Genomic DNA, 20,970 nt, shown 5'->3' on the forward strand with positions numbered 1-20,970 from the left:
GTGGCTTTTATGGGCCTAAGACCCATATCGGTCTATACGAGGGCTATACCAAGATATAGTCCGATATAGCCCATCCTTGAATTTGTGCTAAGTTTCAGCTCAATATCTTTAGTTTTGAAGACTGTCGCGTGATTTCAATAGACAGACGGTGAGACTGGCGGACAGAAGAACGGACAATCCTAGATCGTCTTAGATTTTTACGACGATCAAGAATATATATATTGTACTTTGTAGGGTCGGAAATGGATATTTTGATGTTTTGCTAACGGAATGACAAAATGAATATAACCTACACCTTCGGTGGTGGGTATAAAAAGGAAATAATATTGTGGATACTCACTCTTTCTCTCTAGTAGGGGAGACACAAGAGAATAATAATTGGTCCCGTACACGAATAATCGTTTGCGGCTTTCGACGAACTTTTGCAATTAAAAAGCTTTTGGTTTTACAAAAGAAGAAACGTCCTTTTACCGTAGGCGAAGCTGCTAAATGGTATACAATAAACAATGTTAGTTACGTTCAATGATGCTACGTTTATGGCTTACTTTTGATATGTTGAAGCGAACAGTTACACCGTTACAATAAAAGAAAAACTTCGTGATAAAAGTATTTTGTTTGTCGTAAAGAAGTCCCAAACGTTTTAATTTTTTTATGTGTGGATATAAAAAATATGAACAACAACATAAGATGCATTTGCTTATTTGGTATTTCGTTAACTTGCTTCAGATAATCCCTCATTCTTTGGTGAAGGTTATACAAGAAACTGATAGGAGTTTCAAAATTGTAAGTCATTCTGAGCAACACCAAGAAGTTTTGAGATTTCATTATAATTGGATAGCATAGGTTGTTAGCTGATACTGGCAGTCAGTAACAAATGCACTAAGACCATTTTCAAAGCCTCCATTAAGAATCGAATTCATGACCCTGCACAGGTAAAACGACTCTAGCCGCTACAATCTCACCATAACTATCCGAAATATTTAAGTCTTTCGCTGCCTGCATCAATTTTAACCCCACCGCCATGATTTAAATGATTAAATTAAATTCGATTTTTAACTTTTTCTCAATAATGTTTTTTTTTAATTTTTTCCATACATGAGCACACACAAAGAATTAATTGGTAATTATGTTAATATATGCTCCAATGTTTTATTATTTAAATTATACAATGGCCACAATACACCACATGACACATTGTTGTACATTGTTGTACTGTATGCGTATCGAACCATTGACCAGCTATAAATTAACGTAATTGTTAATTTTGTTTTATTTAAATCATTTCAGTCATCCGCCCGTAACTGAGGTGCGAATGTGGAATTCAAACAACAGCAATACACCGCCATTGATTTGGTATCCGGCCTATATACGTCAGGTCAATACGGCCCTTAGGTTTCAAAGTAATGGATCACTGTACCGCAGAGACAGAGATCAATGAAGAGATGAGATGCAATCAATGACTGTGGCTGAATGGAAACTTTATTGACAATATTAAAATTAAATAATTAAAATATATGTAGATTTGTAGAAAATATATGTAGACTTTCACAAAGTAGATAGTACTAAATTTTGTAGTGAAGAAAATTAAGAAAATAAAAAATGTGGCATGACAAGTACAATAAAAAGTGCCATAAGGAATAGTGTTTCATTAGACATTCTAAAATCCAACAACACATCGAAATTGTTTTGTAACACCCCTAATCTTGTCATTACGAAGGATATATATTTTCTTGGTAGCCCTGATATTTATATACGCCTAGCCCTGTCCTTCCGTTCGGCTCTTGGAAGCATGCGAACTTTCGCAGAAACAAGCTAGCCACTGGAATTTTTGCGCAACTACTTGTTCTTAATGTTGATTCGGGTCGGTTGCTATAATAAATAGCCATAATACCCGTATATCCCATCAAGCCTAGACTTCTTGAGAACCTAGAATTTTGAACTATGATTTCTGTAAGGACTTCCAACTGCTTCGCCAAATCTGAAAATCAACCTTACTTACTTTAATTGGCTTTGATAGAACATTTGTTTCACTAGCCAAACGTAGAAAAGCGTTCCAATCGCCTCGACCTTTGCGCTCATTCTAAAATCTCAAACGCCAAGATTTGAGGTGTCTTCCACCAATTGATCTTTCCTTCGGGCTTTTGATCGTCCCGGTTTGCGTGTAACATTGTGTTTGCCTTCAAAAGACTTCTTTGCTGGAGCTTCTTCATCTATTCTGACAACATCACCTAGCCAACGCAGCCGTTGTATTTTGATACGTGTAACAATGCTATCGTCGTCAAACAGCTCGTGGTTCGCACGTCGCCTATATTCTCCATTATCGCAAACTGGTCCATATATTTTACGAAGAGTCTTACTCTCAAATACTCCAAGCACTGCCTCATCTGCTTTCACAAGTACCCATGCTTCTTTCTTGCGCACAGTACAAAGTATGCTAATGTTCCAATCATCGGGTTCGCGTTGTTATAGCCAGATTGCGCAGACAAGCAGATGCATACACCTTACCAGCGTGTCGCCTCCGGTCCTAAATAGTTCAGCGGGTAACCCGTCGGCTCCTGCTGCCTTGTTGTTCTTCAGTTGGGTTACAGCTACTTGGGCCTCATTCTCACTACGAGGTAGCCATTCTATACCATCATCAGAGATTGGTTCTGCGGCATCCTCTTCGCCGCCCTCTTCGCCGCTCTCTTCGCCGCCCTCGTCAGACACTAGCAGTTGGGTAAAATGTTATTTACATGTCCTCAGCATGCTATCTGTGTCAGTTACCAGATTTCCTTCTTTGTGTCTGCAGGAGCATGTGCCTGCATCACTATAGCTGCCATAAAGACCGATATCTCAATTTAAAGTTGTAGGCCCATGTATGATGTCGCCGAAGTTGGGGACAGTGAGTTGCCTTACGGCCTTTGTCATCCTTCTTCAATTGGCCCAGGTTGGTCCACATTTGGATATAGTTACCACATAGACCGATATCTCGCTTTAGGGTATTGGGCCCATAAAGGCCTATATTGGTCTATAAAAGGCCGTCCCGGTTTGCGTGTAACATTGTGTTTGCCTTCAAAAGACTTCTTTGCTGGAGCTTCTTCATCTATTCTAACAACATCACCTAGCCAACGCAGCCGTTGTATTTTGATACGTGTAACTATGCTATCGTCGTCAAACAGCTCGTGGTTCGCACGTCGCCTATATTCTCCATTATCGCAAACTGGTCCATATATTTTACGAAGAGTCTTACTCTCAAATACCCCAACACTGCCTCATCTGCTTTCACAAGTACCCATGCTTCCTTTCTTGTGCACAGTACAAAGTATGCAAATGTTCCAATCATCGGGTTCGCGTTCTTATAGCCAGATTGCGCAGACAAGCTGATGCATACACCTTACCAGCGTATCGCCTCCGGTCCTAAATAGTTCAGCGGGTAACCCGTCGGCTCCTGCTGCCTTGTTGTTCTTCAGTTGGGTTACAGCTACTTGGGCCTCATTCTGACTACGAGGTAGCCATTCTATACCATCATCAGAGATTGGTTCTGCGGCATCCTCTTCGCCGCCCTCGTCGGACACCAGCAGTTGGGTAAAATGTTATTTACATATCCTTAGCATGCTATCTGTGTCAGTTAACAGATTTCCTTCTTTGTGTCTGCAGGAGCATGTGCCTGCATCACTATAGCTGCCATAAAGACCGATCTCTCGATTTAAAGTTGTAGGCCCATGTATGATGTCGCCGAAGTTTGGGACAGTGAGTTGCGTTACGGCCTTTGTCATCCATCTTCAATTGGCCCAGGTTGGTCCACATTTGGATATAGCTGCCACATAGACCGATCTCTCGCTTTAGGGTATGGGGCCCATAAAAGCCTATATTGGCCTATAAAAGGCGCATTTTTATTCCGATTTCGCCGAAATTTGGGACAGTGAATTGTGGCAAGCCCTTCAACATTACTCCTTATTTTGGCTCAGATCAGTTTAGATTGGGATATAGCTGCCATATAGACCGATCTCTCGATTTAAGGTATTATGCCCATTTAAGGCGCATGTATTGTCCGATTTCGCGGACATATGGGACAGTGAGTTATGTTAGCCGCTCGACATATTTCTGCAATTTTGCCCAGATCAGTCCAGATTTGGATATAGCTGCCATATAGACCGATATCTCGATTTAAAGTATTAGACCTATAAAAGGTGCATTAATTGTCCGGTTTCGTCGATATTTGTGACAGTGAGTTATATTAGTCCACTCAATATCCTTCTTCATTTTGGCCCAGATCGGTCTATATTTGGAAAAAGCTGCCAATCACTCGGATTAAGGTATTAGGCCCATTTAAGTCGCATGTATTGTCCGATTTCGCCGAAATTTGGGACAGTGAGTTGTGTTAGTCCACTCGACATCCTTTTTTATTTCGGCCCAGATCGGTCTTTATTTGGATATAGCTGCCATATAGACCGATCTCACGATTTAAGGTTTTTGGCCCATACAATGGGCCTTTATTGTCCGATTTTGCCGAAATTTGGGACCGTGAGTTGTGTTAGACTTTTCAACATCCGTGTCGAATATGGTTCAGATCGGACCCTATTTCGATGTAGCCACTATGGGGGCATAAATTATGCATTTTACCGGATTATGACGAAAGGTGGTTTACATATATACCCGAGGTGGTGGGTATCAAAAGTTCGGCCCAGCCGAACTTAACGTCGTGTTGCATCTCGACACTCTTGGTCGTACCATGGGTTTCTTGGAGAGGCTTCCGGTATCCAAGTGCGGATTACGCGGCATTTTCCATGAAGTCGGGAATAGTTTGCCATTGTGCCATTATATCATTGAAACAAGGAGTGCTTTCATCAAGCAGTTGGGTCACTCGAGTGGAGTAAGCCGTTGCCTTATGTTGTGTTTGTAGCTTATCAATGTCCAATTTCCGTGCAGTGTCAGATCAAACTTTCCTCGCTGTGTTCAAACGGGTGCGAAACTTTACAGCAACAAGCTTATAATCCGAATCCGAATATTCGCTCCACAGATCGATCGTACATCTAACACGCTGGATGAATGCCTTCCATCTATTGTGTGTGTTTTGATCAGGTGACAGCCATGCGGCTTCGTGAATATTTTAATGCTGAAACTACCATGTTTTTTGCCGCGGCGAAATCTATCAGCCTCAATCCATTATCGGAAGTTATCTCGTGGAGGCTAAACTTTCCGATTGTTGGACCAAAGATGCCTCCCTTTCCTATCTTCGCATTAAATTCTCCCAGAACGATTTTAATATCATGGGAGGGGCAGCGGTCATATTCTCCTTTTCCGTTTGCGTGGGTCATCAACGTAAGGGGGTATCCGTTGTTACTATTCCATTGTTTCTCATAGCGATTCTCATAGTTTTCTGGCCCAGCGCCAACCGCATGGGTTTTGTGACATCACACTTGTATCCCTCGTAGTCGCGAACTGCTTACTCCAAGATCCGACGCTCGCCTTCAGCCGCCCCTAACCTGGGAATAGACGCTGATGTTGGCCATTGATTATTTGAAGGCGCCAATAACTCGCCTTGTCATCTCGAGTATCATTGGCACTTAGTATTTAATAAAGTGCCAGTGCCAACTGATTCCTTATTGAGATTCTCCTCTCAAAAATCGCTGACTGCCCGTGGCCGCATTTGCAGCTACCCCGCATAAACATGAAGCTTACCACCATTCTCAACCTACGGACGCGCCCGGTAGCTTTCAGCTAAGCTTCCCGTCATAACGATGGACACCATACAAGTCGGAGTTCAAAATTTCAGCCTGTGTGGTGCTCATAGTTATCCCGGAAATCAATACTTAACCCAATTTTGCACCCATTTCAAACCGATTTTGTTTCTTGAGAAACAGCTCATGGGCAAAATTAACAATTCCTTCATGTATACACATTGATTCAAAATGAAACATTGACACATTGAAACATAAAAATGAATACTTTTTAGCTGAAAGCAAAATATTTCCAGTTGCTAGGAAACCATCAGAAAAGTTTTATGCCATTTTATTACCGTTTGCTTACAATTTGAAATAGACCATTTGACATTAACCTCCTCATATGGCAGATTCAGTTTGCACTTTTGTATTCAATTAGCATTGATTAGGTGTGAAAATCTTCACACATAACATTATTGACAAACATTAAATTAGCACTTGTACTTTAAAAGCAATTAGGGCACATAGCTGGTAAAAGGAACGACATATTGCGAAAACATCAGAATCGAGGTGATGATTTAGAGAGTTATGTAATGGCAGCAAAGAAATAAACAACAAGTAAAAGCGTGCTAAGGTAGGCCGGACCGAATCTTACATACGCTTCCTCCACCATGGATCGCATTTGTCGAGTTCTTTTAACGGTATCTCTTTTTAGGCAAACAAAGGATAAAAGTAAAGAATTGCTATGGTATTGGAATCGGACCATAAGTTGATATATGAATTGAATGTTGGAGGCCATAGTAGAAGTTATTGTGTAAAATTTCACCCAAAATCGGATAAGAATTGCGACCTCTAGTGGCTCAAGAAGTCAAGATTCAAGATTGGTTTATATGGCAGCTATATCAGGTTATGGACCAATTTGAATCATACTTAGCACAGTTGTTGGAAGTCATAAGGAAATACGTTATGCTGAATTTCAGCCAAATTAAATAAGAATTGTGACCTCTAGTGACTCAAGAAATCAAGATTCATGATCGGTTTAGATGGCAGCAATTTCAGGTTATGAACCGATTTAAACCGTACTCAACACAGTTGTTGGTAGTCATAACAAAACACTTCATGCCGAATTTCAGCCAAATCGGATAGGAATTGCGCCCTCTAGAGGCTTAAGAAGTCAAGACGCCAGATCGGTTTATATGACAGCTATATCACGTTATGGACCAATTTCTACCATACTTAGCACAGATGTTGGAAGTCATACCTAAACACGTCATGCCAAATTTCAGCCAAATTGGATAATAATTGTGCCCTCTAGTGGTTCAAGAAGTCAAGTTCCAAGATCGGTTTATATGGCAGCTATATAAAATATGGACCGATATGGCCCATTTACCACGGAGGCCACGGTAGCGCAGAGGTTAGCATGTCCGCCTATGACGCTGAACGCCTGGGTTCGAATCCTGGTGAGATCATTAGAAAAATATTTTCAGAGGTGGTTTTCCCCTTCTAATGCTGGCAACATTTGTGAGGTACTATGCCATGTAAAACTTCTCTCCAAAGAGGTGTCTCACTGCGGCACGCCGTTTGGACTCGGTTATAAAAAGAAGGCCCTTATCATTGAGCTTCAACTTGAATCGGACTGCACTCATTGATATGTGAGAAGTTTAGCCCTGTTCCTTAGTGGAATATTCATGGGCTAAGTCCGGACGGACGGACGGATATGGCTAGATCGACTTTAAATGTCATGTGGATCAAAAATATTTCAATGAGTTACAAACAGAATGGCGCATCCTATGGTGGAGGGTATAAAAATAAATCAGAAGTATTCAACATGCAACCGATTTACATACACATCAAGAACTTGTAAATTAGCAATTTTGAAGCAACCGATTACTATAGTCGACCTAAAAAACCGAAAACTCGATTATCAAAAACCGAACTGATCATCCCTTATAATGGCGACTGCAAACACGGACCTTCCATTGTCAAAGTATATACAACCAATCATTTCTTGTAATTAAAAGGCTAAAAATGACTCAATCTGATATTGCATTTCAAAGAAACCAAGCCCCTTGGTTTTTCAACACCTCTTCTGTTATATGCTAACCAACAAAAAAAGACTATACCCACCTAAAATTTAAAATATGCATATCGTATCGATTCATTCATCGAAAGCAGTGTTGGCACAAAACAAAACATTTGATATCCTAAAGCTGCTTAATCCCCCCACACTACTCGTGAGGGTCACTAACAGGTGTCATCAGCGCATAGAATGGTTGTGCATATATGTATGTACATATCTGATGACACTTGAATACATTATCAATGAGTGTTCTCCAAATGCCGCAGCGATGCATGTGAATTGTGTGCTGTGAAAAGAAGAACCTCAATTAAAAGAAAATGCAATAACACTCAAATAATTGAGTGCCAACATGTAATGGGACAACCAAAAAAGCAAAGAAGAATTCTAATGATTCTAATGCATTAACAAATAAAATCCACAGCAATAGCAGTAGGGGGGATACAGTGGGGTGCAAAATTTTAAGTAAAATAAACACTCTGTTGTTTTTTTTACCTCAGCTGCCATTCGAAAGAATTTTATGGGAGCGTATTTGTTATATCTTTATTCAAACTTGTTACGTATACGCACCCGTGCTGACGAAAGAATAAATATCACTTATACGCCACGTAGTTGTAAGAATCGAAGAACATAATAAAGGGAGGACCGTTCGAAGTTTTAATTTATTTTGATTAATTTTTCCCACTTTTTTACATTTTCGAATTCCAAAGAAATGATTTTCAAAAAAAAAACCAAACCTATTTAATTTGACCGTACCGAACTTTTGATACCCACCACAATGGATACAATTATTACACTTTTCATACCCACAACCATAGGATGAAGCCTATACTTATATAGTCCTTCCATTTGTAACATCGTGAAATATTGATCTGCGACTCCATAAAGTATATAAATTCTTGATCGTCCAAATTTCAGTGAAATTGGCCTGTTATGGTCTTAAGAGCAGGGCTGCGGAGTGGTTCAGATCGGTCCATATTTGGATATAGCCGCCAAACAGTCCAAAATCAAACCAAAACTGAACATTGAATTGTATTTATTAAACCACTCAATTTCCGTGCTGTATTTGGTCCAAATCGGAACCATATTTGAATATAGATACTATGGGTGCAAAAACAATGCATTTCAATATATACCCGAGGTGGTGGGTATCCAAAGTTCGGCCCGGTCGAACTTAATCCCTTTTAACTAGTGTTTTATACCCACCACCAAAGAATGGTGTCATTCCGTTTGCAATATATCGAAATATCCATTACCGAAGAATATATATTCCTGATCGTCGTAAACATCTAAGACGATCTAGCCATTTCCGTCCGTCTGTTGAAATCAATCTGCAGTCTTTAAAAATAGAGATATTAAGCTGGAACTTTGCACAGATTTTTTTTTTTTTTTTTTTTTTGTTAATAGGCAGGTTAATTTCGAAGATGGGCTAGATCGGACTATATCTAAAAGCCAATTTGAAATTTGAGACAGTGAGTTGTCTTAGACCACTCAACATCCTTCTTCAATTTGGTCTGGATCGGTTCAGATTTGGATACAGCTGCCGATTTCTTCATTACTGGTAATCAATTTTTGATCTTCAGTGTTGAAAACACACAATAACTTTTTTACATTAGGGCAAGCCGAATAATTTATTTAATTTTTTTTTTTTTTTTGGTTTTATATTTTCTGTTTATAGTTTATGGATTTCCTCAAAAACTCAACACAACATAAACTCTTTCTTATTTTCCTTTTTAGGTTTTTATAACAATGTTTTCCATAATATCTCTCTTTAGGGAATTAAATAAATGAAAATATTCTCTTTATTGTGTATATAGATGAACAGATTTACACACACTCACTCTGACATACTAAACCATTCGTAATATAACGCTACATTTGAAAGATAATGAGAGACAATAAAATACCCCCCAGCTCAACAACAATGTACTCTATAAAATGCCCCTCGGTATCATCATCACCGCAGAGTTCACTACAATAGTAACATCGACAGAAATAAGAAAACCAACAACAATGCGACACCTACTAGGGCTATTGATTACAGTACTCGAGTGCTTTTCAGTGCTAAATCGCGGTTGCACTCGACAACGAATCGCGTTCGCTCATGTGAGAGTTTTTGGGTATTTTTTGTTTTTCTTTTTTGTTTTTGTTGAGACGACAGGCAGTGATTTTTATTTCATTCAGAGCCATTGTTGTTGGTTTTAGTTCTAAAAGCTAATTTGACGTGAACGGTTTTATTTGTGCAGTGAATTCGTTTGGCTTTTTTGTTCGTTTGACGCTTTGAGATATTTTGCATGCGGGTATTGGGTGGGTGTGTGTCTGCCGCACTACAGTGTGTATTGTGTGAGTGTGTGGCTGTGTTCATGTGCGTTTACATTGAATGTGTGTTTGCAGAAAAATTCCATGGTTGCCTGTTCGACCGGCATCTCGAATTTCAAGCGCTAAAGTGGTGAAAAGTGTCATTTTCGATTTCGCACAAAATATTATCACCCAAAACCAAAACAAAAATGTGATATTCTTATGTGTGTGTGGTCAATGAGGAATTTTGACCAATATTTTGAAAAAAGAAATGTTATTGTGTGGTGTTTTGGTTTTTGTTTTTCTACTGATGATTGTCTATATTAAGACTCTCATTTCTTTAAAGGTTAAAACCGTTTCGACACTTTGCTAGGCATTTGTGGTAAGGACCAAGAATGATAGAATGAAGGTTTTTGAGATGCAGCCACGTAGTTTCGTAGCTTGTCTAGGGATTTAGTTACGATCATCAACAACGATCTAATACTGAGCAAACCAAGCTATGCGGCATAGAGCCTTCTATACTTATTACTCAAAATACTCGTACCAAGTACAAGTGGATATCATTGTAAGGAGTCGAATTGCAACAAACCTATGTCAAAAGAGGATTGGTGAAAATTTTGTCTTTAGAGAAAGTTTCAAAGAAAGACAAAATTTCTATGAAATTATCACTAAAAACAAAATTTCCAAATTTGGGGAGATCTTCGCGATACTGAAGGCCTTGTAGATGAAGGCCTTGAGCTGCGGCCCCATCAGACTGTAACGATATACGTGACCAGTCAAGCGACGCTGAACGATTTGGCGTTAGACGCGTGGAAAGCTGTCAGGCTCTGGTGGATCCCAGGACATCAAGGTGAGACGGGAAACGAAGTAGCCCATAAATGAGTCCTTCATTGTGCGAGCTTCCTGGTAGGTTCGACGCTTTCTACGATGATTGTGCTGTAGCTTGTAGGGTGTCGATGACCCATGTAGTTAGGGAACTACTCCTGTCGCAACTCGATAGGAAGCAGTAGTAGAAGCACTAGATACCGCGCTCGTTCGGTCAATTCTCACCTATGGATATCTGGTGTGGCACAAGGCACACGTTCCCTCCGCAAGATGATCGAAAGTGGAGAGGGTACCGCGGGAGTGCCAGGAAATTGCCCCGAGAGAAGATGCCACTCTCGATCTTATGCCTATGCACCCATATGTTGAATGTGTGGCAACAAAGATTACCATAAGACTGCGAAAGTCAGATACATGGCGCTCCTTAAACTTAGGACATGTTTTTGTTCTGCAGGTGTTGGTGATGCTGTGTGGCGGCATGCTACAAGCGGCGCGACTGATTATATACCAGAGGAATCCTTCCTTATTGATGGGTTGGACGTCGTTATCCCGAAGAGGGATATTTGGGCCAGAGGCATCCCACCTTTCACGAGACCCTCTGTATGCACGTATGTTAAGGATATTAGGAGGCTTAAATCCACTCACTATTTTAAATTACAGCGAATTTGGATAATACTTGGGCTTTTATGGACTTAAGACCCTCAATCGGCAGATCGGTCTATATGGCAGCTATATCTGAATATAGATCGAACTGAACCATATTTGAGACACATATCGGAAAGCCTTAATTAACTCACTATTTAAAATTACAGCGAAATCAGATAATAATTGCGGCTTTTATGGGCTTAAGACCGCGAATCGGTAGATCGGCCCGATATGAGCCATACTTGGTTTGAGTATCGGGGCCTTTACTACAACTTTCAGTTTCAAGTTTCATCAAAATCGGACAAAAATGCGGCTTTAACGGGCTCAAGACCCTATATCGCCACACCGATCTATATTGCAGCTATGTCGAAATATAGTCCGATTTTGCCCATTCAAGAACTTAATCTGCTCATAGAATTACTACGAGCCTGTGAAAAATTTCAAATCAATATCTCAATTTTTGAACACTGTAGCGTGATAACAATTGATGGACACACGGATTGACAGACACACGGACACAATTTAATCACCTAAGAATTTTTCGACGATCCGAAATATATATACTTTGTAGGGTTGGAAATGGATATTTTGATGTGTTGCAAACGGAAAGACTAAATGAATACACCCCCTATTCTATGGTGGTGGGTATAAAAAAAGGCAGCTACCCTGTATGACCAGAGTTAGATTCTCTTAAACACTAAAAAGAACGTTCAAAATTGAACCTAGGTTAAATAATTCATAAAGATAAATACTTTCAATCTGAACCCTTCCAACATTTCATGTAATGGCCCATATATGAGGCATTCTCTGAGAAAAACACTTAAAAAATATTTAAAACAAATTGGAGCCTTTGGCCATATCATATGAAAGATTTATATGGGAGCTACATGTAAGATTTATATGGGAGCTACATGTAAAGGCAGGAACTATTAGGTATCTTCCTTCTCCTGTTTCTGTAGTATCAGTCTGTAGTATAAGTCTTAGTGAGTCTGATGTTAGACTGCCACTTAAACCTTACCTAGCTACATGCATTGCTTCTATGCATGGCATAGTACCTTACTAATGTCTCTAGAATTGGGAGGGGACCAAAAATATGAACCGAATTCTATAAAATTCACAAGTACTGCCTCGAGTCATAAGGGAACCCCTTGTGCAATTTCGTGGAAATCGGTAAACACATGACGACGTTATACAATCGGACGAACATTGGGAAAATTGGGCTGAGCTGATTAATTAATTTGTATGTCATACATATGTGGCTATCCCAAAATGTGCTTTACAGGGTAGATAGATGATGAAATGAGCAACATTTTCAGTTAAATTTAAAACAAGTAAGAGAGTGCAAAGTTCGGCCGGGCCGAATCTTCTATACCCTCCACCATGGATCGCATTTGTCGAGTTCTGTGCGCGGTATAACTTTTTAGGCAAGCAAAGAACATTGAATAAGAATATGCTATTGTGTAATATTTCAGTGCATTCGGATAAGAATTACGCCTTGTAGGGGCTCAAGAAGCAAAATCGGGAGAGCGGTTTATATGGGAGCTGTATCAAGCTATTGATCGATTCAGACCATATTAGACGCGTATGGTCACGAAGGTCATGAGAGAAGCTGTAGTACAAAATTTCTTCCAAATCGTATGAGAATTGCGCGCTCATGAGGCTCAAGAAGTCAAGATCCCAGATCGGTTTATATGGCAGCTATAACAGGTTATGTACCGATTTTCGCCATACCTACCACAGTTATTGGAAGTCATAACAAAACACTTCATGCAAAGTTTCAGCCAAATCGGATGAGAATTGCGCCCTCTAGCGGATCAGGAAATCAAGATCCAAGATTGGTTTATATGACAGCTATAGCAGGTTATGAATCGATTTGCAAACTACGTGCAAAATTTCAGTCAAATCGGACAAAAATTGCGACCTCTAGAGGCTCTAGAGGTTTAAAAAGTCAAGACCCAAGATCGGTATATAGGGCAGCTATATCAAAACATGGACCGATTTGAACTATACATAGCGCAGTTGCTGAAAGTGATACCAAAACACCACGTGCAAATTTTCAGTCAAATTGGACAAGAATTGCTCCCTCTAGAGGCTCAAGAAGTCAAGACCCAATATCGGTTTATATGGCAGCTATATCAAAACATGGACCGATAGGGCCCATTTACAATCTCAACCGACCTACACTAATAAAAGGTATTTGTGCAAAATTTCAAACTGCTAGCTTAACTCCTTCGACAGTTAGCGTGCTTTCGACAGGCAGACGGACGTATAGGGCTAGATCGAACTAAAATTACGTGACAATATATATACAACAATATATATACTTTATGAGGTATATATTTCGAGGTGTTACAAACAGAATTACGAAATTAGTATACCTCCACTTTATGGTGGAGGTTATAAAAATCGAAGGGAACACAAAAGGTTACAAATTTCATACATCTTTTTTTCCCTTTTTTATGAAAAAAAAAATTAATTTTATGATAGATAATATTAAATTTAGGAAATTCTGCAGAAAAAACTCTTTGGACGTTTTTGAATCCATTCATTTGTTTTAAAGTTGTAGAGGTTCCTAAATTATTTTGTTAAAGAGTATGAATCCTGACAGTATGGCAACCCTGCATTATGCGCTTTCTTTAGTTTTTACATGCACTAAAACATATAATTGCCAAAAAAAAAACTAGCACTTTGTTTTTAAGTGGCTTTTTCCCCAAGAATCCCTCATATGCTTCAATGTCTCATGAAATTTAAGTTATTGCAATTAAAATGTCAAAATTATTGTAACCTTATCCAATGATAAGCATTTTGTGATTATGATTCCCTGAATAAAACAATTTTATGGTGACATTTCAGGATGAATAAGAAATCACACAGGCCAATTATTGCATTCGATGCTTGCACATATTCATGCCTTACTCAACACATTACAAAATTCATGAAGCATTGAAAAACATTGACAGAAAACTATGACAAACAAACATAAAAACCGCAATGCATCATAAAAATGAAAATTGTAATTTGCTGGCGAAAATTATTATTTAACAAATAAATGAAAATGTCAATGTGATAGCTGGCCGCATACGAATGCAGCAATAACTGATAAAAGGCAAGAGCAAAAAAACCAAACAACAACGAATGCCAAAGTGCTCAATGCTTATTGAGCTCACAACAAAAATAAAATCACACATATATTTAAATAAATTTGCTGAGAAACCACCCCAAAACTACAAAAAAAAACAACAACAAATGGTCGAGTTCAATTCAACCCGGTAGGCCAATATGACACCAGATATAACTAACAAAACGAAAGCTACCACCGCTACTGTGGCAGCGGTAGCAGGCACAACATCGTTAGCAGCTGGAAGAACAATAAAATCATCAGGCCCCACTGCCACATCTAGCATATCACCATTGTCCCCATCAACGCGGTCAACGTCATCCATAAAGCGACATCTGTTGACAATCGAAAAGTTACGAAATCGTGTGCGTCAAATATTAAAATGTGTAATAAATTTGCACATTGATATTCTGGTAAGTGGCCTATTATGATATACTAATTTCGTCATTCTGTTTGTAACACCTCAAAATATGCGTCTGAGAACCCATAAAGTATATATATTCTTGATCGTCATGTCATTTTAATCGATCTAGCCATGTCTGTCTGTCCGTCTGTCTGACGAGAGCACGCTAACTTTCGAAGGAGTAAAGCTAGCCGCTTGAAATTTTGCACAAATACTTTTTATTAGTGTAGGTCGGTTGGGATTGTAAATGGGCCAATTTGGCCCATGTTTTGCTATAGCTGTCATATAAACCGATCATGGGTCATGACATCTTGAGCCTCTAGACGACGCATTTCTTTTCCGATTTGACTGAAAAATTGGACGTGGTGTTTTGGTATCACTTCCAACAACTGTGCTAAGTATGGTTCAAATCGGTTCATATTTTGATATAGCTGCCATATTAACCGATCTTGGGTCTTGACTTCTTGAACCTCTAGAGGGCGCAATTCTCATCCAATTTGTCACGTGGTGTTTTGGTGTCACATCCAATAACCGTGCAAAGGATGGTTCAAATCGGTCCGTGTTTTGATATAGCTGCCATATAAACCGATCTTGGGTCTTGATTTCTTGAGCCTTTAGAGGGAGCAATTCTTATCCGATTTGACTGAAAATTGGCATGAGGTGTTTTGTTATGACTTCCAATAACTGTGCTAAGTATGGCGCAAATCGGTGCATAACCTTATATAGCTGCCATATAAACCGATCTGGGATCTTAACTTCTTGAGCCTCTAGAGGGCCCAATTCTCATCCAATTTGGCAGAAATTTTGTACTACGGCTTCCCTCATGACCTTCAATCGATCAATAGCTTGATAAAAACCGATCTCCTGATTTCCATATTAAGCCAAAAAATTAAAACCATTAAAGTCATATGGGTGACATCACATTCGAAAAGTAGATCACCAATCAAAATGCACAAAAGTGGTCTTATACGATTTCAGAGTTTCTCTAAATCATAAACAAAGTTAGATAGGAGCACAGGAGCCTACCGTAGCGCTGACGTTAGCATGTCTGCCTATGACGCTGAACGCCTGGGTTCAAATCCTGGCAGGCACATTCGAAAATTTTTGCTAACGCTGGCGACATATGTGAGGTACTTTGCCATGTAAAAAGTCCGTTCGGACTCGAGTATAAAAAGGAGGTCCCTTATCATTGATCGTAAATAATGAGAAGTAGCTGCAAATACAGCCGCGAGAAGTCAACAGTTTCGTGAGAAGAGTCTCAATGAGAGGTCGGATGGCACTGACTCTTATTTAAATACTGAGTGCCTATGTAGCGCGGAGGTTAGCATGTCTACCTATGACGCTAAACGCCTGAGTTTGAATTCGGGAGAACATCAGAAAAACTTTCAGCGGTGGTTATCCCCTCTTAATGCTGGCGACATTTGGGAGGTACTGTACGATTTGGTATGGCATCCATGTAAAAACTTCTCCACCAAGAGGTTTCACATTGCGGCACGCCGTTCGGAATCGGCTTTAAAAAAGAGGCTCCCTATCAATAAGCTTAAATTTGAATCGGACAACACTCATTTATAGAAATGCGTCCCTGTTCATTAATGGAATGTTCATGGGCAAAACTTAAATTTTTTTGCCCATGGCCAACATCAGCATCTTCTTCCAGGTAAGGAGCGCCTGGAAGTGGGCGTAGGATCTTATAACAAGCGGCTCGGGACAATAAGGGATACATGTGCGATCCGACACAATCCAAGCGGTTGGAATGCTAGGTTAGTAACCCGCACCCGGAAAACCAATAAGAGAATCAAACAATAATAACAAGTAAAAAAGGAAATCGACCGGGCCCACCAACTCGGATATATGTATAAATAAATATTATCCACCTTCCGTCATAATCCGGTGAAAACTGCATCATTTGTGAGCCCATAGTAGCTATATCGAAACATGGTCCGATTTGGACCAAACTCTCGGCACCGATTTGAACCGATCTCCACTATATTCGTGAATGATATGTAAGAATCTTATACAATTTAATGTACCAAATTCCAGCAAAATCGGTTCAAAAGAGCCTTTTATGGGCCCAAGAAGATTAATCGGATTGTCGGTATAGAAGGAATGTCGAGAGGCATACCGCACTTCATTCTGCCAAATTTCAGCGTAACCAAATTATAAATGCACCTTTTTTGGGCCTAAGACCTTAAATAGTGAAATCGATACATATGGTAGCTTTATTCAAATACAGACCGATCTGGACCATATTAAACACGGACGTAGAGGCGCTTAACACATTTACTGTGCCAAATTAGAGCAAATTCTAATATTAAACCATGCTTTTATGGGACCAAAAACTTCGGTTACCGTTATAGATGGCAGCCAAGGGTAGGCTATCAAACCCGGTATTAAAAATTGGGTCCAAGTACCCAGAAAGTGACCCTAACCCCAAAACTTCTAAAAGAAGACAAATTGAAAGTCCATATCAATATGGGTCTCAAATGAAAAATATTCGGGAGTAGATTACGAATCTGCCATACAAAATCAGGTCGATGCATAAAGGGTCTATCGACCCTCCAAATGGGCATATTAGCCAAACACGACTATATGGAACTCGGTTTGTTTGTTTGTTCCGTATAGGTTCAAAAACGGCAGAACCGATTTTCCAGACATATTCACAGATTGTGTAGGTTGGTCCGTAAGGAAACAAAGGCTATATAGTTTTTCGATGTCGGAAGGGGGCGCCCCTTACCCCAAAAACACCATCCAAAATCAAAAGTGGACCGATCGGAACAATATGGGTATCAAATGAAAGGTATTTTTAAAAAAATCTGTACACAACACAAACTGGGGGAAAAACTTATGGTCGTTTCATAAAAAGATAGCCGGAACATAAAAAGTTAACTTAGTGAATGCAAGGAAGTAGAATTGAAAAGAAAGTTATATTTCATAAAGTGTAAAAAAACGCGCAGCGGAGCGGACCAGGTTCAGCTTGTATTCTATAAATATTAAATTTAGCTCACGCCAGGGCCACCTCAGAGTTTTTTTTTTTCACTGTTCAATATAGAACAAACTATTGGTTTTTTTGGCAGCTATATCCAAATATATCTGAACCATATAGGACACGGATGCCGAAAAGCCTAACATACGTCACTGAGTCAAATTTCAGCGAAATCGAACAATAAATGCGCTATTTATTGGCCAAAGGCCTTAAATCGAGAGATCGATCTGTATGGCAGCAAATTTCCAAATCTGAACCGATCTGGGCCAAGTTGAACAAGGATATGGATGGGCCTTACATAATTCACTGTCCCAAATTTCAGCAAAATCGTACAATAAATGTGCCTCTTATGGGCCCAAGTTCTTAAATCGAGAGATTGGTTGTTGTTGTTGTTGTTGTTGTAGCAGTTTATTGTGTTCTATCTTTTGTCTGCTTGGTTCTGTTGAGTGTCAAGACCCAGGAACTCTGCGACTAAGATGGGGTGCGTCCACAGAGATCTGGGTCGAGTGGGTCTGGCCGGGCAGTTAAACAGGTGACGTGTATCGTGCGGTCCCTGGTTACAATCGGGACATACATCTTGCACGTCGGCATCAATCCTAGCTCTGTGGGAATTGAGGCGGCTGCATCTGCCGGAACGTAATTGAGCAAGAACTACTCTGGTTTGCCGGGGGAGGTCGATTTCTTCGGGTGCAATGGGTGGCGGTCATTCTCCAAGGACTACATTCACCCGGTAGCCAATTACCGCATCTGCTACGGTGTCTGCATGAATGTTGTTTAGACCCGCTTGATATGCCGCTTGATCTAGAAGTTCTCTCTTGTAGCGCTTAACCTAGACATTTAGATCTACCTTCAGGCTTCTGGGCGGTGGATATCTATCCACAAGATGATGATTTGGATGGTTTCTGCGATAATAGCCCAAAAGGTATTGCTTAGACAGCATGTAGTTATGTCTTCGCACTGGTAGGATCTTTGTCTCCTGAGGAGGTGGTCCACAAGAGAACTGAGGAGACAGCCCGTCGCAGTTCGGAGGGCGGCATTCTGACAGATCTGAATATTATTCCACTGCGTGTGACAAAGTTGACGAGACCACACTGGCGCTGCATAACTTGCCATAGACCGGCCAATTGCTTTGTACGTGGTCAACAAGGTTTCTTTGTCTGCACCCCAAGTGCTGCCAGCCCTTGACTTGAGGACCTTGTTTCTACTTTTGACTTTATCGCAGATTGCTGTGGCATGTGGGGAGAATGTGTAAGAGCTGTCAAATGTGACGCCAAGTATTTTAGGACACTTGATGGTCGGAATAATTTCTCCATCGACCATCACAGTCAGCTCAGTATTCACCTCACGCGTATTTGTAGTGAAAAATGTGGCTGAACATTTGGTGGCGGATCTTCAGATTTCTTGCAACGAAATATGAGGCAAGCTCGTTGAGGTAGACGTTCAACCTATCGCATATGTCATCAATGGGTGCGGGCCTGATGCCATGATCGTACAATCGTCCGCATATGATACGATCTCTATGTCGTCTGGAGGGGGTGGAATGGAGGATAGGTAGAGGTTAAACAGTGCCGGAGATATCACCCCACCTTGGGGAACTCTCTGTTTCCCAATTCCACAAATGACTGGCGACCACACAGATAATTCGCGACCCATCGTTTCAGGCCTGGCTGCAGGGACGTGTTGGCGATGTCCTCAAATAATTTAGCATGGCTGACCGTGTCGAATGCCTTCGATAGGTCCAGTGCCACGAGGACCGTCCTATCACATGGCCTGGGCTGATTGAAATGTGTGCGGTGATGGTATGCAAAGCTGTTGTTGTGCTGGGCAGTCTTCGAAGTCCATGTTGATGCTAGGCGAATGGAAATTCTCCTACGAGGCTCGGGAGGAGTAATGCCTTAAGCGTATTTGCCACTGGTGAGAGAAGGGAGATCGGTCTGTACGACTCCCCCAAACTTGGGTCTTTTCCAGGCTTCAGTAACGGGATCACTCTGCTCATTTTCTAGACATCGGGAATTATAAGAGTGTTAAGTGGTAAGGTACTCAACTCCAGGTGAATCCAGATTCTTCAACATCAATGTAGAGATTCCATCGGGGCCCAACGTCTTAGATGATTTGGCGCCACGGATGACATTCGTAACTTCGCTGTAAATTGTGATGGCTGTTCATCTCGGCTCGAAGACCACGAATACGGCGAATGTCTCTCCTCCTTGCCCTGTCTCTCTCGGGATGCACAATAAATTGTCGGTTGAACAACCTGGCGCATCTCTTTGGATCAGCCACGGTTATTTCGCCAAAAGTGACTGAGGTCCTGTCATCCCGTCTACCGGGGTTCGAGAGTGACTTAGCAGGATTACAACCTGGCCATTAATCGGGACACAGCTACCAACCGGCGGTATGTACACGTTGTATAGCTCTATCTCGGCAGTACCAGACCTGACTGCTATCCCCATGCATTCCATGTAGGGGTTATTAGCGCCATGCGCAAGCGAGAAAGTTCTATATTGCACGGAATGGTGTATTACGAAGGCCAATCCCCCACCTCCATTCCTTGAGCGATCCTTACATAGCACATTATAACCGTGACAACTGTGCAAGCTGCAGGTGTTGGTCAGCTTTGTCTCCTGGATCGCTGCGACCGATATGCTCTTCCGACTCACAAAGTCTACGATCTCATCGATCTTGCCACGCAGTCCGTTGCAGTTTAACTGCAATAACGATACACTTCCCGGCACTGGCCTGGCAATAGTAGGGCTAGGGTGCTGTCGTTGCATAAATTGCCGTACGGGAGAGGTCGGGCGGGTCACATAGTCCGACGACGAGGACGCCGAAGGCGACGCTTGTGACCCACTGCTGATTCGATCTAGCCAAGTCCGTTCGTCCGTCCGTCTGCCGCTTGAAATTTTGCACAGATACTAAATATTGATGTAGGTCGTTGGCTCCCATATAAACCGATCTCCCAATTTGATTTCCTGAGCCCCTGCA

At 40.8% G+C, this 20,970-nt stretch overlaps 1 protein-coding gene across 17 annotated transcripts in view; it reads left to right on the plus strand.

Moving 5' to 3' along the window:
• The window catches only part of LOC106086182 (uncharacterized), a 56,979-nt gene that overhangs the window by 14,632 nt on the left and 21,377 nt on the right, over window positions 1–20,970 (plus strand). Inside the window, exons 1-2 of one of the 17 annotated variants that reach the window (XM_013250736.2) lie at window positions 9,916–10,084; window positions 14,338–15,015. In XM_013250736.2, the coding sequence (XP_013106190.2) occupies window positions 14,764–15,015 (252 nt within the window). In that variant the 5' untranslated portion in view covers window positions 9,916–10,084; window positions 14,338–14,763. Of the gene's footprint in view, window positions 1–9,915; window positions 10,085–10,357; window positions 10,400–13,528; window positions 13,678–14,337; window positions 15,016–20,970 lie in introns of those variants that run through there. The other 16 variants (XM_013250735.2, XM_013250741.2, XM_059370732.1 and 13 more) reach the window with 16 other exon arrangements.

This window comes from Stomoxys calcitrans, chromosome 1 (genome assembly GCF_963082655.1).
Source record: "Stomoxys calcitrans chromosome 1, idStoCalc2.1, whole genome shotgun sequence".
Taxonomy (NCBI): domain Eukaryota; kingdom Metazoa; phylum Arthropoda; class Insecta; order Diptera; family Muscidae; genus Stomoxys; species Stomoxys calcitrans.